Raw genomic sequence first — 17,087 nt, 5'->3', positions numbered from 1 at the left:
GAGCCAAAAGAAAACATAAAACCAGCTACTGACAGCTTTTATGAGATGCTTATGCTATGCAATAAATAAAGCACGATAAGATATATCTGTTATATTGTACTTTGGGGTGTTTATCTTAACGTACGAGGTATCCAATATATCTCATTCGCATTAAGCGTATCGTCTGAGCAGGGGAGGACAGCAAAGCTCACAACGAGTTTAACTAGTTCTCGAAGCAATCTAATAGATAGAAGATGGTGGATGGTTTTGTTTTGCTTCTCTTACCAACTATTTTATTTACAACCATCCCAATAAATGGAGGATCCGTGGTTTTGTAACGTAATAATTCATCAAAACGACCCTGTGTCCTTGCGTTCTATATGACTTAAAGCGATCTGATGCTGAGGTTGAGAAACGGCGTCAGTCGCTAGCACGAAGAGACTGTTATCGAATCACATCGAGGACAAAACAAGGAAAGTGTTCTACAAAAATCATGTCCATGTCTAAGATGGAGTCTTGTACGAGACAAACACTTTGAATTAGTGGTGACTGCAAGGATAAAATTTCCTTATGAGGGGACGTCAATGAAAGAGACTCCCAACTAATATCAACCGTGGCCAGTTGCAGGCTTCTTTTTGGATAAACCTTCCTATGAGGACCTTGTTCAAACATTCTGCAGCTGAGGTGACGAAGAACCTCATAGCCATGGCCCTGAAAGAGCTTTATTGTTAGCTTTTAAACAGGGAGAATATTTATTAATACTGCAATCATGGCCCAGGGCCCGCTTTACTGCTGAAGGTCCTCCCGCGAAATGTTGGCAATATTTTTGTAGAAAGCGGTTTGAATGTTCGATCCGAGCTAAATTAAATTTATTAAGATTACTGTATTAGTTTTATTTTATTTCATAAACACATACGTTGCAAGAAGCAGTTTAAAACTGTTAGCTGATGTAAAATAGAACCTGAATTAACAGTCGCCTATCGGTGGTCCAGCTTGTTCCTTAAAGTATGCAATACGCTGTACACTTGAACCACCAGGCATAAAATGACCCTAGAATCAGTTTCTTTTTGTCTTTTCTAAGCTAGAAATGTACAATTCTAACTTGTTTCTTATCTAATGCTAGTTTTATTAGGAAAAAAGTCTTGCGTGCCATCACTAAAAAGATTCAAACAACAAAAAGTTTAATATTTGACGTTGAATGCCGCCTCTCCTTTAACCAAGTTGGAATGTTTGATACAGAACGAAATAAGAGAGTTTATTGCTCGCTCCTCTCTCTCTCGTCTCTGATCGTGACTTCACTAACACACTGCCAAAAAGAGCGTGTACCTTAGGCAACGCTCTCAGCAAGATTTAGTGAAGGCATCGTGATTCTGTAAAGTTGAAACAGTAGCATTTCATAGTGGTATTATTAAAAGAAAAGCGTAAAATTTACATCATTCTCTTTTAAAACAATATTTTCCTTATTTTTTACAATCGCTACACACCTACTCCTTTGAGTTGTTTGCTGAAAAATGTTGATAAAAAGGCTTGTTGCGAGCTGTGATTTTCTTGTAAGAATTTCTTATTTACCAGACCACCACCTCAGCGTGTGAGAGCGATCCATTCGCGCTTCCGACTAGGGTGAGCCAGACCAGCGTTGAATGAGACTGACCCGCAGTAACGAGATGAGTTGAATGAGCACCGGCGTGTAATAACAACAGTCGTGGCGCATAGCACAACACAATATGCCCGCCTAAGGTGGCTGTCGTCGGTGTCTCGTACCGGGTCGCGTACTGTCGGATGGAATTGTGCGTTTTTGCTTCACGTCACACACACACACACGCATCGTGTCCGGGGTGCCAGATGTTCAAAAGCAGTGAATCCAATCGTTGTGACACCGAGGAGTCCAGAGTATCAGGCGCATCCGCGTGTAAAGCGAGTTTTCTGTGCGAATTCGTTGAGGTGCATCTTTTACTCACGGTGGTGTTTTTTTGTGTGTATACGGTGTAGAAAATCCAATGTGTCCTTGCATAAGGTGCGAGTGAGTGAAGTGTGCGTGTTTGGCCGGAAGTTTGGCCAGATTCCTCCTGCCGCACGGTCGCATAAGCAAGCATGGGCCGGAAGTGTGTGAGCCGGCAGTGATATCGGAAGCCGGAAGAGCTACCAACGTGTGACGGCATTATTATCGACGGAGAACAAGTAAAGGCGAAGCCTCAAACGGTCCGCTTTTTATGTGTGTGAGTGGATGTTTTCGGTGCTTGTTCCAAACCCGACTCTCGATCCGTCGTCTAAACAAATCGCGTCTTTTCGGCGTTGCGGACTGTAAATGTAAGTTTCACATGATCGTCAGGTCTTCTGCATGATGGTGCTGTATTGCGAAAGAGAACAGGCCCCAAAAAAGTGTGATTACTGATGGGGAGATTCGAGGAACTGTTGGGTAAAACCGACTGTGAGCAATCATTTAGGCCATTAGCAGCGGTCGAACGGTGGTGAATCACACATTCATCGTTATGGAAATTCGATGTTCCCGGTGTCGTCCGTTTTGTTTCTCATCACATTTCGTCTTGTCCTGATGGCCGTTCGAAACCATTCCCTTACCTGGGCTCTTGGTGAATATTTGGTCCCTTTTTCGGGTTTCGAGGCTTTCGGTCCTGTCAACCCGCATGGTGTGGCTTAGAATCGAGATCATCAAGACATACGAGTGAATACGTCTAGTTTCCGGTGGCTTTGGATGTCTAGTTGGACATAGATAAAGTGTCTATATTTCGCTCGTCCATAAACTCTATTGTCTTACTATACTTTTTTACGGTCCAATTCCATCCACCAGCAGTGTAATTTTGAAGCTCAAAAAGCGAAAAAACAAGCTAAACTCTAATGTTCAAACACCGGTGTGCTGGCCTGGCCCAAATTTGGTTCGGTTCCGCTGGAATGAATGGAACGTTTATGGGCCACAAGTGAATGACAGTGGGAAGAAAAGGAACACACAACACTCACACACACACACACACAAAGCCAATAAACGTGTGAATGAAAGAGAGAAACAGGCAGGGTAAAATAGGCGGCTTTTCTGAAACCGTTGCCGGCCGGCCGGCTCGCCCTGTTCCATGCTTCCCACTTTTATCTATGCTCTATGGCTGCACACCTTGTACACGATAAAAAAGCGGTATCGGTATCGGTAGTTGTCGGGTAGGCCGTCGATCATTTGAAGCTGTTTTGAACAACAACAATGTTCGAACCAAAGTACAAGTGAACACACGCAACGGTGGTGTGGTAATTGAATTTCCATTGCAAAACTGCGCCTTTGATCTACGCCACCATGATACAGCAACGACAATATCCACGCTAATGAGTGTTCAGGCGGGGTGTGTTGAAAGATTTGAAAGGTTGAGACCCCTTCCTGTATGGCCACCTGCCTTCGTTTGAGCGTCCTGTTTCTTAAAAGTTATTCCAAACAAGAGCAAATGTCAAGGTCCTGTCAAGAGAAAGCGATCTTCAGGCTTGAATGAGAGCAGGCAGGACAAATAGATAGCTGCTTGTTTGGTCCAACAGTTAAAAAACAAAAGATTGATTCAAAAACACGTTTGCGATTTGCCCAAAATTGTGGTTCAGAAGGCGTTCGATTTTCGGTCCGGCATATGTGTGTTTATTCATCCATTCCATCTTTGACCCACTAATCAAGAGGCGAAGAAACGTTTGAACAAACCGTTTTGCATTCTTGTTTGGTTTGGGACATTTGGGACATCTTCATCTACCGGCGATCTTCCGATTGGTGTTCAAGGAGAATCGACGACCAGTTGGGCAAGAGATGCTAAACCTCTTATCAAATAATTGCTTTTGATTTGATAGTACTGTGCCGCACATTTCATAGCTTAGCTGTGTTTTGATGGATGACTCGATGTGGGGTGAGTTGCCAATTTATTTTAGCTTTGGCAATCGTTTCCACTGTTACAGCTGTGATGGAATGTTTTAAAAATGAATGCCCCCATTTTTAATAGGCATCTGTGTGTGTGTGCGAATAGAGGAGGAATTAACGATGCACCAGACGACGGTTGAGTGATCTGATCAAGTTTTTCCCGGCTACTCCCTAACACATCCAATCGCGTTGGCTTTGCACCGTTAAGCCTTCGCCATCGACAGTCATTTGCAATTCAGCACAAAAGTGGCCAGATCTCGAGGCGGCGGCGGCGGCGGATCCGGCACCGTCACACGCACACACAAACCTTCTGTCGAGACGCTACGAAGAAATGTTTAATAATTAATGAGGCAAACTCTTAAAATGGGCACCCTCGTGCATCGGTTTGGTTGAGATTTAGCTCTTGTCCCATCCTGGACGGCGGAGATGGTTGAAGTGTTCAGTGCACACTTCAATATGCACAGGGAAGAAAGAAGAACTTCGTAGACAGGCTCGAAAAAAGCGTTTTTGCTATCGTTTTTGGTAGAGAATCGCCCGAGTGCGTGGGAATTGCTTGCCTTATCTGGGGCTATAACCGCTACGAGAACTTGAACTGCTACAGAAATTATCTGGACTGTATAAGGTCTAATGTCATTGTCCGCCAATTCAATATTCTGGACTTTCTAGGGAATGTATCCACACCAGTATAACTTTTCAATTTGGGCCTTCCACGTCTTTTCTTCTATCCATGTGGAAACGTCCAAACAGATTTTTACGAGTTGGAGCAGTCCGGTACCTTTCTCATGACATGATCATACTACTATATAAGCAACAGTAATTGCTGTATTTCTATCCAAGATATGTGAAGTTTGGGTCAACTAAAAATAAGTTATCTGAAGGTTTCTGCTACATAGGAGAGCCTCAAATCAATTATGTCTACGTCAGCGTATGTTAGGATTTGAATTAACCTATGAAAAATGGTCCCCGAAGTTTCCACTTCCGAATCTTGGAAGACCCTCTCCCTCTAACGCCATATTGAAGAGAAGACAGACAAGCTCATATCTCTAGCATCACTAAGGACTCTTTGCTAGAGTTTTCTATGTCATTTGTTTCTCCAGGATTCAAAAAGAGCTCATATAGAGAGTGTGTTATAGAGTTGGGAAGATTATAATTGCTGGTCTGTTATCTTATCCAACGTTTGCTTCACAGTGAAGTTCTACCTAGATGGCTGACGTTGCGGAGTCATCTCTAGAAGTTCCAACTATTTCCTTGACGATTGGGACAAATAATCAGTATTAAATATCGTAGTATCTAAAAAGTTACTGCACTCTAGCCTATTTCCCTTCTTGTGTATGGGATTATTGATGGTAAGAGTCCGACCACAAGTCATCGGATTCGCTATCCAGTACCTCAGTAAAGATTGGCTGTTCAATTTCTTTTTTGTCAGGATAAACTGAGGATCCGAAAGGATAATCTGTCAGGATAAACTGAGGCCGGTAGTTGCGACACCGGCGCCGTCCCTCACTCGGTAGGCCCGAGGTTCAAATCTCATCTCTGACTTAGGAGGTGAGGACTGAATATTCAATTTTCCGGTAACAAAAATTCTCATCATGACCCTAAGAGGTCATTAGGCCAAGAAAAGAAGAAGAAGCGCCGATTCGGTTCTGTTTTCTGTCGTTATTCGCCTTTTTGTAACGCCTAAATCAGGCATACTCTAGTTCCGCGAACCACATTAAACTTCATTTGAGTCGCTCATTAAATTGAACAAGTTTTTGTTTTCTTCCCTGGCGCTTGCCCTAAAAATGCCTTTCCTGGTAGCCGTTTTTCACACGCAGCCGACACCGCCGCAAGCATCAGCAGTTTCAATAATTAAAAGTCCGCTGCTGTGTTTACGATTTGCGCGGTCCGTAACAGACTGTTCGTCGTCGTGGTCCGACTCTGGGTGTGAGCAACGCGCTCGAAAACTATAATTCACTCACAAACAGCGCGCAGTGACGCGACACATCAAGAGCATGTGCAAGGCGGGCAAAACCATAATCCAAAGCGTTGTGTGTTTTGCTTTCCCGAGCGTTTCATGATTGCCGATCGATACGTGCAGTGGGTCTTACGTGCTGAGGAGCATTTCTTGATCGCTAGCCAAAAGGGGCAGATGTAGAAAAATTTGGATGTTGCACAGCTTAGCTCACGAATGCTAAGAAATCGGTAATTTGAGGATGGGATTTAAAAATTAATTCAAACAAACCTCAACCTAAAACGGATTGTCCTCCAACCAAATTGACCTCCCCCCGGCAGCCGTCGTCGTGATCGGATTTGGCTACCTTTGTAAAATGTATTGTGCCGCTGGACCACTATCGGGTTTGGTGATTTGGAGCAAAATCGAATCACCGGCACTAGTCTGGCCGGGTTGGCCTTCGTGTATTTTATGGCACGGATCTGTTTCTGCTAAAAATAGTCTCAAATGAACGCCCTGCGGTGCCGGCCACCCGAACACTGTTTCAACCTCCAAAGCGATGGAAATCAACCGTACAGTACAGAGTACCCAGCCACATTACGGACGTGTTTCCGTTCTCAAGTACGTTTTTCCGCCAAATTTATGGTTCTTTTTCTTTTCCCGAAACTCCACACCGCTGCTTCTAACCGTTTCGACGCAGATTAATTATACCCCTTTGCAATGGGATCGTATCGGCTGGGCTGGAGAAGTTTTCATTTGTTCTGCGTTGCAAAACGCCCAGCCGAAGATGGATGTACTTCTGTGTTCGTTTGAGTTGTTCCGCCGGGAAAACATTGACTTTTGAAACCTTATGCCAACTGCAAACCACGAGGTGCGTTTTGTAATAATTGCGGTGCTACCCGAGAACTTTGTAACCGTTTTGTGCTTGACTTGACAGTTTTTCTAAAGAAGTTCAATGGCTATCGGATGGATTTAGCCATGTCTTCTTCTGGATTTAGCCATGTCTGGATTCTTTTTCATGTATCTCAGTTCTATTGAAGTAAAACCAAATCTGTTATAGCTTTTTTAAACTAAAAGAAATAAATGATTCTATATAAAACAACTTCAGCAATAACAAGACTGGAATATTAAAGCCCAGAAATACCTGCAATGATTCTACTTTATCTTGAGTATGATCGATTGGGAGGTGGTAGATGCGATTGCGGCGCCGGTCATCACAACAGCAGGACCGGGGTACAAATCTCATCTGGGCCGTTCCTCTCATAGTGAGGACTCGATTATCCAACTATGCGGGATCAATAAGTCAAGTTAGCCAGAACTGGCAGGCATGATCAACAGCAAGAGGTCGTCAGGCAAAAAAGAAGAATCGAGGTAGTGCAATAGATTCTAGTACTATTTGGAAATGTTCCACCTTATCCTGAACTGTGGAACTTATCTGCTGCGGAAGTCCTCGATACCGCTCAAAGTATATCGCTTTTATCTGTCAATCCGATTTGCTACCAATACTGGTGAACGCATCCACGCCATTGCTTCATCTCAGTTTGGGTATTCCACGCCTCCTATGTCCATGTGGACTATTGTAATAGACTGTACGGACGATATCGTCCGGTGCCATTCTCATGACATGACCAATCCACAGAAGCCTGACGAGCACGAAGGGGCGATTACCGAACAGCTCGTAAAGCTCCTCATTGTAATGGCTTTTCATTGTTCTTCTAAACATCTTCTTCCCTTCTTCATTGGCGTTACAGCCTCGAAAGATCTTTGCCTGCCTTTTCTGGCTTTTTGTGACTTAATTCTACCCGCAGCTAAGTATTCAGCCTTGCGTACGGGGAGGCGGTCTGAATGGTATTTGAGCTCCGGTCCTGCCGCATGAAGACCAGCACCGCTGTCACCTCGACCATCGGACCGCCCCAAACATTCTTCCAAACATACGGGTCCGAAACTCCTTCTGAGCAACTTCCTTTCGAACGCTCAGTTTTGGACAGAGTTTTATCTCCGGTATCATTCTCATGATCAGGCTTCATATAAGTTTAATTTGATGCACGAAGGTGAGATTATCGTAAAGCTCGTAGAGCTCATCATTGTCGTTACGGGGCCGAAAATCCTTCTGAACATTTTCCTCTCGAACGCTCAGTTTTGGGAACGCGTATGTGTGTCCTGGTACTGTAAATGTTCTATGCAGTCTCAGCAAGTATTTTGAGTTGAGAAGTTTCATCAGGCTGTTGTATTCACCTATCTTTGTGCGATCACCTATCTGTACATCAATATCTGGGTTTTTTTTGGTAATAAGGCCACTGGTGATTCTACCATCATTTTGGCTGTCGCCTCGTTAATCTCAAACCCGAGGTTAGGTGCCCTTTGCTCGACACTTTGGTAGGCTTCTGTTACGTAGAGGAGCCTTCAAACAATTAGATCTATTAGATTAGCATGTGCCAGGATCTTGAATATCTTATAGAAGACGGTCCCCAAAGATTCCGGTTCTAGGAAGACTTATCCTGAACAGATTATAGAACTCCTAACCGAATGTAATGTATTCGGCAGCCTTTTGATGCTTCAATGGTTGAGATTCAATTTTTTCTTACTGTATAATAAAAAGCATTTTTGGGGGGTCGAGTTATTAAAAATCTGAACCCTGGCTAAAATGACGCCCAGGAAAAAAATCTACTGCATCTTTAGCGCAAGTATGACATCATACATACCTGTTCATATTGCCGCGTAACGGTATTGATCACATGGTCGCATATATAAGCGCACAAACAAATTACCGTCGTAATGAGCAAACTTTGCCGGGTCTGTTTCTAACACTTTTTGAAAGCTTCTCTCCCACAGCACCACCAGGCGGTTGTTTACCGGTTTGATAAAAGTGAACTATTAGCAAATTTTATGCGCGTCTCGGCGCGAAACATGAGTAACGTGTTGGGGGCGCCGACTGAAATGTGACACTCCTTTGAAGGAGGGGATACCTGCCAAAAGCAAAGAGAAGTTAGTCGACACGTAACACTAAAAGAAAAAGAAAACAAAGCACACACTTACAAACCTTCGGTAATCTTTCCTTTTCCAACATTTGACTTATAACTCTCCCGGTGGGGGTATGATGCGGTGTGGAGTTTCGTGTGAGGTGTGGTGAGGTTGATGTTGATAAAAAGACCCGACCGAAATCCGTCTAGGCGTCGTTCGCTTAGGTAGTACGTCAAACGCCCTTAGCTAAACTTCCCCGAAGCAGCTGCAATGACCCTGGTACGAGGCGGACTGGGTTTTCAGTGTCAGTCCCTTAAAGGTCGCTCCGGCTACGATGGCGGGGAGGTAGTTTGAAGGGCGAGGCCGGTTTTTTTTGTTCATTATTTATCTTCCACTTTTCGAATGCTCCACGTGATGCCGGAGCAACGGAGGTGTCGTGTTAAGTTTCAACTTTAGAGGTGGCACAGACGATTGGTGTCGCTGGGGCCTGCCTAATAGGGTCTTTGCACGAGCGAAACGAAGATACTGTCTAGAACCGCAGCCCAGGGCCAACACTGCGGAACAACAGCTGATGAGCTTGGAATCGTGCAGAATAGAATAATTCCGCAAGCCGCAAGTACCGCGGCCCCGGTGTTGATTGCCTCAACGGTTCTCCGGTGACTTCAAATTGGCGTCTCATAATTTGCCAAGCCAGTCGGTCCAACCTTTGGTGCACCTACCGGGTCGACAATGTTTCTCGAGATTTGCACATTCATTCCTCGACTAATTTCAACCACACACACACACACCACACCGTCAGAATGTGCTTTAATGAAAAGTCCTCCTTGACTGAAGTCCAATGTAGGTCATAAGTTGAAGTCCCAGTCATTCTGGGAAGCCAATGAAAGGACAAAATGTTTGAAGTGTACGTGTGTGTGTGTGTGTGTGGGAAACTTATTTCAGTGGAAACTTTCAGGATCGCGGAATGTCTGGCAGAAAATTGTGAAAATTCCAACGTGCTCTCGTTCGACATTCGACAGCTTCTAGACGGGAAGTGGCAGGATTTTGATTCGGCACACGTGCTAACTTTATTAAGTTGGCTGTTTGGAACCCCTCCTGTATGAGTGACGGGGAGGTGCAGAGAAAGCAAAGTTTAATTAGAATTATTGCTGTATGGAATATGTTTAAAGGGCAAATGGGGGACCTCCAGCATTCTCTTTCTAGAGAAGTCTTTGATTATTCGCTCGAGCTACGGGAGGACTACTGTTGGCGCTTCTTCAGGCGAGTTTTCTTTTATTGTGCTCCACTGCAGTGTTGTGCTGACTGACTTCAAGCATGTTATCCACGGCAGAAAAGCCGCAATAAAACTCTGTTTACTTTCACACAAAGTAGTGAAGCAGTGGTGTGGGTTATGATTAAAAATATTTACACCACACCACGGCATATGACGTGCCGTCACGCAATGTGGCTTTCGTGGTGAAAATTGCTCCGATCGAAGCGTTCTATTCCCTCCTGGGGACCTGGGATAGCGTTGGAGAGCTGCGGCGACCAGAATGAACCTTGGTGATATTGATTAACGGCTGGCAGGGCGCTTGGGGATACCCGTGCGAATCACCCTGGGGGTGGTTAGTTGTGACCGTGAACCGGGTTGAAATACAGGAGATGATCTGCTCAGCTCCCAAAGGGTCGAGGTTATTGGTGGGGATACTGAGCTAAGGTCAAAAGTAATCATTTGCTAGCCAATCCAAAGCTCCCTCGGAGAGTGCCTATGATCTGCGTAACAAATTTGGGCTAAGATTAGGAATGGCTCCTAGTTACCAAAAAGAACCCCCTTCTGACGTACAATCGTGTATCTGCGTACTGCCGTAAGCTCCAAAGTGCAAGTATCTGAGAAGCGAATTCATCTCCTACTCAGATAGCTGCAGGACACGGTCGGCACTTTGTAATCTGGTGCAATCCGGTCCGTTTGTCCCTTTGTTCGGCGGTAATCTGGAAATTGGCCGTCACGGACCAGCTGATACTAGCAGCAGCTGGAACCGATTAGCGTTGTCTTTTTGGCGTGTGTTGGTCGTAGTTCATTTCCTTCGACAGCCCAATTACGAGACATGGCATGAGTTGCAGACAGACTCCACGTCAAGGCGAGTGAGTGTCATATGAAGGGTATCAGTACAACTCGATGCCAGTGGGAACTTTTTCGCGGCATGGATAGAGCACCAAGAGCAGTGTGGTGTCGCATGCGTAGTTGGCTACTTTTTTGGAGACAAGTTGTCGTATAACATCACGTTTTGCTTTCACCAGCCGTGGTCGTTCGCCGTCCTTTTTGGGTGAAACTTTCTTGCTCGCCCCGTTGCCCTTTTTCTCTCCAGAATATATGTAGCATAAAAGTTACAATTTACATTCTGTTTACAGCAGTGTGTTGTTTTGCATAATGGAAGTCACGCGCTATGCATGGCGATTTAGTGAAGCACACCGAAAGCGTTTGGGACGAGACAAATTTAATGCAAGAAAGGCGAGGTACTGTTGTCTTGTTCGAAAACTTACACCATTACCGATAGCAGCATAGCTCTATCGATCGTGTTCTCACAGAGCATGAAGCTCATCGCACCTCGAGCTGGGATGAAACTATCTGCCATTTTATCCACGAGCGCTCCAGAGCACTATCCTCGGTCGGAGAGTAGTAATTGGTTTTTATTATTATTCCTTGTACAGTGACAGTAACCGTTAGGCATTCCGCCATGCAGTAACGTGTTCATAGCAATCATTCTGTGATCGATCCATGCTCCTGGTTGATGTATTTGCTTGCCTGCCTACAGGCAACCAGTATGAAATGGACGTCAATCCCATAAACACCCAGTAACGGGCGGGCATTCGAATGTAAACGAATTCAAGTCAATTTGGCGCCACTGTCTCTTGACTGACGTTCAACGGCATGGAAGAAGCTCCGATTAAATTCAATGTTCGCCTTTCCCTTTGCCAGCGAACGTGCGCGTCATGTGGGTTGACGCCGTGGAACTGACAGGCCGTTTGGAGATTAGCAGCATAACCGTTTATGAGTTATGACTAAGTTATTATTGGGACTTCAAGTTGGAGTTGACTCACCGTGGCACCGTGGCGAAGATAGAATCTTGCTCCTCCGATTCGCCTAGTTACTAAAGCATGTGCGCCATTTTTTTTTTGAGGCATTTAAAGACAAATTTGCTGTCGATAGCACAATCTCTTTGCTAGCATCAAACGCTCCAATATAGCTGATTCGAAAAAGCACTCCCAATCGTTATCAACTTCCGGACGTCTTTCGCACACTGGTCGGCAATATTCTGAAGTCTAGCCTGTAAAAGGGGTTGATTCTTATCACGCCTCGGAACTGACGGGCAAGTAACCGAGTTTGCATCGTTTCCGAACGCAAACATTCTATTTCTATCGCCGGTACGCTGTGTTTGTTTGCTGTTGCGGGTACTATGACAAGGTCTTACACTCTGTCTTGTGTTTCCCCCGCCCGATAGAGTCGTCTGGCGGGCGGGTGGGTCCTCAGTGAAATGTTTCTTTTCGCAATATTTGCTCAAATGTTCGGGCAGGTTCGGGCAAAAAAAAAGCTTCCTTTAAACCACAAACGATCGATTATGTTTGAATCGCTTTTCGATTTTTACGGATAGGCCGTCAAGTGGCTGCACTTGAGCATGAGACGTGAGTCCACCGAAAGGAGACGGGCGAAAATATGCCGCAGGCGCTGACCTTGATCTTGAGCTTGGGGTTCGATGGGAGATGCTCACGGAGGGAGAATGGATGGCGAAGAAGTTATCAGCACGTGACCGGCATAGTGAATGGGGAGGCTGGGCATGCAAGCACAGCCGAAAACAGGTTCCCTGCTTCGCGCCCGGTTCGGAATTTGTATTTTGCCCCCTTACACTCCGAACGTGGAACGTGGAACTATTCGTATCGGTCGTGTGTGTTGTTCGTACGCTGCAGCCGTGACCGTGTCGGCGCACCGTGTGTGCATAATTGCATCTCGGCATCTTCACACGCGAGAGCCAAGAAGTGTCCGGTGTCTAAATAATTTGCACAGTTGCGTCCGTGCCTCATTTGCTTGTGGACACGTTCGGGTGCCTATCGGGCTAATAGTGGGGTGTTGATAAGAGATGAAGATATTGTTGCGATCTTCACAAACTGCGCTAGTAGAAGTGTTAATGTGTTATTAAGCTTTAGGAGAGTTATTGCAATCGGTAGCCATCTTTGTTTGCATGTTGCATTGCTAATAGCTAGTCCCCGGGAAGGTATGTTTAATAAACAAAAGCCCAGCTAAAGACTCATTTCCCTGGAATCTTGATTGTTGAGGAGAATGATAGTGATAGATTCACAACAAGCAGCTAAACACAGCAAATGGCAAACAAGCAGATCAAAGCGCTGTGTCAAAGCACTGTGGACGGAAAATTGGAGAGTGTTGCAAATTAATTTACATCCATCGCGATTCTTTACGCTGGAAATTAGTATCACCACACGAATCACTTAAGTGTCGACAGCATTGTTAGGCGCAGCATTTATCTACCACGATTTCAAGACAACAATGTAAGATTGTCTCGCTTTTTTGCCTCTTCTTACAATCAACTTGCTAATGAGTTTCGTACACAGTTCGATCGGTGAGTCTGTCAGTTTCCGACTCATCGGATGCGAAATGTCGAAACGGCGAACACCTGTCCGGACGCTCCACACCCTTATCGTGGAATCAATCAAAGGGTGATTCTAATCTCCCTGTTTCCCTGTCAACAGACGGTCGTCACTCGGGCAGATGATGTATCGCCGTAAGGAGAAAATGTATAAATAACCGAAAACTATCGAAGCAGAAGGCTGCCGGGGAATCGTTGGAATTGTTGGATTTCTATCCAATCCCTTCTCTGCTGAGTGTTATGCCCGGCTCTACTGGTCCTTTGGGACGGTGTAGTGATGATTATTTTTATAATTAAATCTTGTTTCTGCCTTTCGACAGTCGCCTTTGAATTGGAGTTCAGCTTGAAACGATTAGTTCCAGAAGGGCTGCCCGTTTTGATTGGAGGTTTAGCTTTAAGGAGTAGCACAAAACGGCTAAGATTCATCTCGACACTGCATTAAACTTCCATCTGTTTAAAGCACCATTTTTGCACTACAAATAGCAACCTTTTGAGCGGGATTCTTCTTTGTGCTCTCGCGGCTGGACCAGACCCATGCCCTACAGTTCGCTGCCGTCCGATATGATCTTAATACAATTGCAAATTGAATTGCATTTTGCACCGTCGCTACCGCAAACGGTACGGTGGCATCGTACTCCCAACGCTCCCAACGCCACTCGTGGAGCACGACTCGCGAAAGCTGTAGTGGAAGTAAATTGAAAAATTATCATCCTGAACAGTCGGCTTCTGTCCCGGGTGGGATCGGGGAATGCATTATTCTTCAAAATGAGTGTACAGTGTGGAAAAAACACTAGCCCTTGCAAACGTCACTCGTGCGGCAACGTTTCTTTTCTCGCAGGCCCCAAGTAAACGTCGCCAGCCGGGCGGAGTGATATGTCCGCCGGGTCGTCTCCCGGTTGCGGAGAACGCGAGTGACAGATGGGTTGTCTATTGTAATACAATGAAGTCGTTTATTGTCGTCCGTTTGTCTGGGATATTTTATTCGTCCTCAACTCAATCTCTTTCCGCTGCTCGCCTGTCAGTCGGTCAGTGGGTTCCCAACCACGAGTCCACCAGACCACTGGCAGGGAATCTGGAGGTTTTGCAGTGCAGTGGCAAGACAATTTCCTAGCGAATTACGTCGCACTGATTTATTGAGCGAAACAATGGTTGAAGTAAAAAATAGCTTTTTACAGCCCACTATCGGACGTCCATCTGTCAGTGGCAGCGCCGGTGCATATGACGGGTTTGCAAGATCGGCATCATCGGTTGCATCGCGGCTGACTCCGCTAGTCAGCCCGTTGATAGTGAAGGGATGTCGTGTGGCACGTGTGTTTGCATTGAGTTGAGTAGGCGTCGTCTTGCGAAGTGGCTCGTTCGTCGTGGTGTACGCTAGGTAAAGTGTAAGCAATGCGATGCAACCCGTGTTGATTGAGCCCCGTGGAGAAGCTTAAAGGGTGCACTGGCGGGACAACATTGTTCGTCTTGTGAAGAGTGCTTTAGACGCCACGAAACTCACCAGCTGTTTATCTCGTGGGCTGATAACTAAATGCTACTACTCCCTTTTCTAATTAAGTCGTACATACCAAGACAAGGTTGGGTTGTTGGGTAACAAAATAGTTATTATGAACAGATGAGACAAATAGTTGAGCAAAGGAAATTAATTGTGATGAAAATAACCACTGAAATGTGAGCTGCATTCTACTTGGGCGTATTTGTTGCTGTCAGGTAGATTAGAATAGTGACGTACCTAGTTGCGGACATCCACGTTTAACAAAGCTGATATTACTATTTAAGGAGCGTGCTCAAACGTAACTGCTTCTACTGTTTATCTGCGTTATCTTAGGCCTACAGCCTATCTGAAGAAGAGCTCTAACCGCATGAGGATTAAAAGTCTGGCAATCTGATGTTTCAAGACCGGCTTGTGCAAGTTAATATCCCCAAATGAGACGTAGAATAGCTAACCTCCAATTATCTAGTGGCATAATAGTATAAAGTGGCAACATCCGAACAAGTGCACAATAGAGTGAGAATAACTGTTACGGCCCATCCTCTTCAGTGAATTAAACTTCTCAATCCTTGTTTATAATAGCCGTTCTAATGTGTGTGTTTTTCGTTTCCGTTCTTCTCCGCAGAAATCTTCTAACCCGTCTTCTCGACAAGGATTAGTAGCATCCGGCTCCGGTACTTCTTACCGATTTCGAGTGCTGTTCGACTGTTCGCCACCCTTAAGGATTCTGCGCTAAAGAGGGCGGAGGTTGAGTGTCTTGCCAACGGAAGCTGCTTCCCCCTTTCCCGTATGGTCGTTCAAGGATTATTGGTTCAACAGAGCGACACACTTACGGAAGCAATTGCTCGCAGCGAACGAAGAGTGTGAGCAGCATCGCCGCGCAAAGAATTGTACATGCGGCTGTGAAAGTGAGCGTTTTCTCCACATGTCCTTGCTCTGTGTGGCGGGCGGACGATTGTACTGCGCGTGAGGTGGGCGTGCTCAACGGAAGTGGTTTGGTGCAGCTGGTCTTCACACAAAAACCGCCCCACCTTGGTCATCACCCAGCCGTGTGACCGACCTGTGTCATCTCGTGCGTTGCGGGAAAGCGACGATGGCTGTGACGCTGAAACAGGAGGTTAATTTATCGCGCCGTGCCTGCAGGCCCACAGACTGCTCACGAGAGCAGAGGACGCTGTTGGCGGACCGCCTGGCAGGGAACGGGGGCGGCTGTCGTCGGCACTACGGCGGCGCGAGTGATTGTGGTGAACGAGGTGCTAACAACAACCCGGTGACGATGCCGGCAAAGGAACTGACGGATTGCTGCACCGGCCGAAGTGGTAGCCTTCTGACGTGCCTGCTGGCTACCCTCGCGATGTGTGCGGGTCAAGTGTTATTAAAGCTGCGCCACAGCACCGGTGGCTGGGAGCTGCATCAGCCGCGGCTCGGCAGCCTGTGTATATATGTAGTGTTCTGCAGCGCGCTGCTATCGCACAATGCCTTCGTTCTAGCTAGGCCCAACCTAAGCGCACCGGCCAGCGGCGAGAAGGTGGTAAGTGTTCACGAACCTGTGCTAATGGAATTGCGTGAAATGTAACAAATAATTGGAGTGTGCGCGTCCCGGAGCTAAAGAGCCAGAAGACATGTCAATACTGTCGTCGGTGGGATAGAGATATAGAATTCAGGTTTTGAAGTTAGAGCAAGAGTGGTATAGCGTATAGGTAGCGATTGGTTCACAATGAGTAGGTAGAAGACGTATCAGCTATTCCAGTAGTAGCGAATTTCAAAACCACCAAAAACGGAGGAACCTGAGGACCGATTTCAAACCGAAGTTTTGTTTGCTTCCTCCCCTAATGGAATTTTCCTCCAATCCTTGACCCGGATTTTAAGTTGTTGTTGACCTGAAAGATGCTCTTGTGCAAGTACTTATCGTTGTCAGTTCTGATAGTGTCAACTAGCTTGATCCTATCTTCCGACACTGCAGCAGGGTTCTTATCAGTCCTGACGTACTCGCCGTACGTCAGTAAGCGTTGTCCGTAGTGCTTCCTGTCCAAACAAGATGTTCGTGACATGATGTGAGCGTTACTGCCATCACCCGAAACCGGCCGCCTCAACCGTCAGAGATAGCATCTTACCAGGTGAAACTGTTGCTAGCGTCATGACTAAAATCATTGACGCCATTTACAACACGATTATGCAATTTTGAGACATTCTGCTGAT

The 17,087-nt window shown here is 45.8% G+C and overlaps 1 protein-coding gene across 19 annotated transcripts in view; it reads left to right on the top strand.

Annotated features, from left to right (window-relative positions):
* LOC118514514 (sodium/hydrogen exchanger 3) overlaps positions 1–17,087 on the top strand; it is a 61,086-nt gene that overhangs the window by 5,626 nt on the left and 38,373 nt on the right. For 10 of the 19 annotated variants that reach the window (XM_036061475.1, XM_036061474.1, XM_036061480.1 and 7 more), the window contains exon 2: positions 15,514–16,419. In XM_036061475.1, the coding sequence (XP_035917368.1) occupies positions 15,982–16,419 (438 nt within the window). In that variant the 5' untranslated portion in view covers positions 15,514–15,981. The other 9 variants (XM_036061463.1, XM_036061465.1, XM_036061468.1 and 6 more) reach the window with 9 other exon arrangements.

Source organism: Anopheles stephensi, chromosome 3 (genome assembly GCF_013141755.1).
Source record: "Anopheles stephensi strain Indian chromosome 3, UCI_ANSTEP_V1.0, whole genome shotgun sequence".
In the NCBI taxonomy this organism is placed as follows: domain Eukaryota; kingdom Metazoa; phylum Arthropoda; class Insecta; order Diptera; family Culicidae; genus Anopheles; species Anopheles stephensi.
This window is presented reverse-complemented; position numbering and strand designations above follow the sequence as displayed.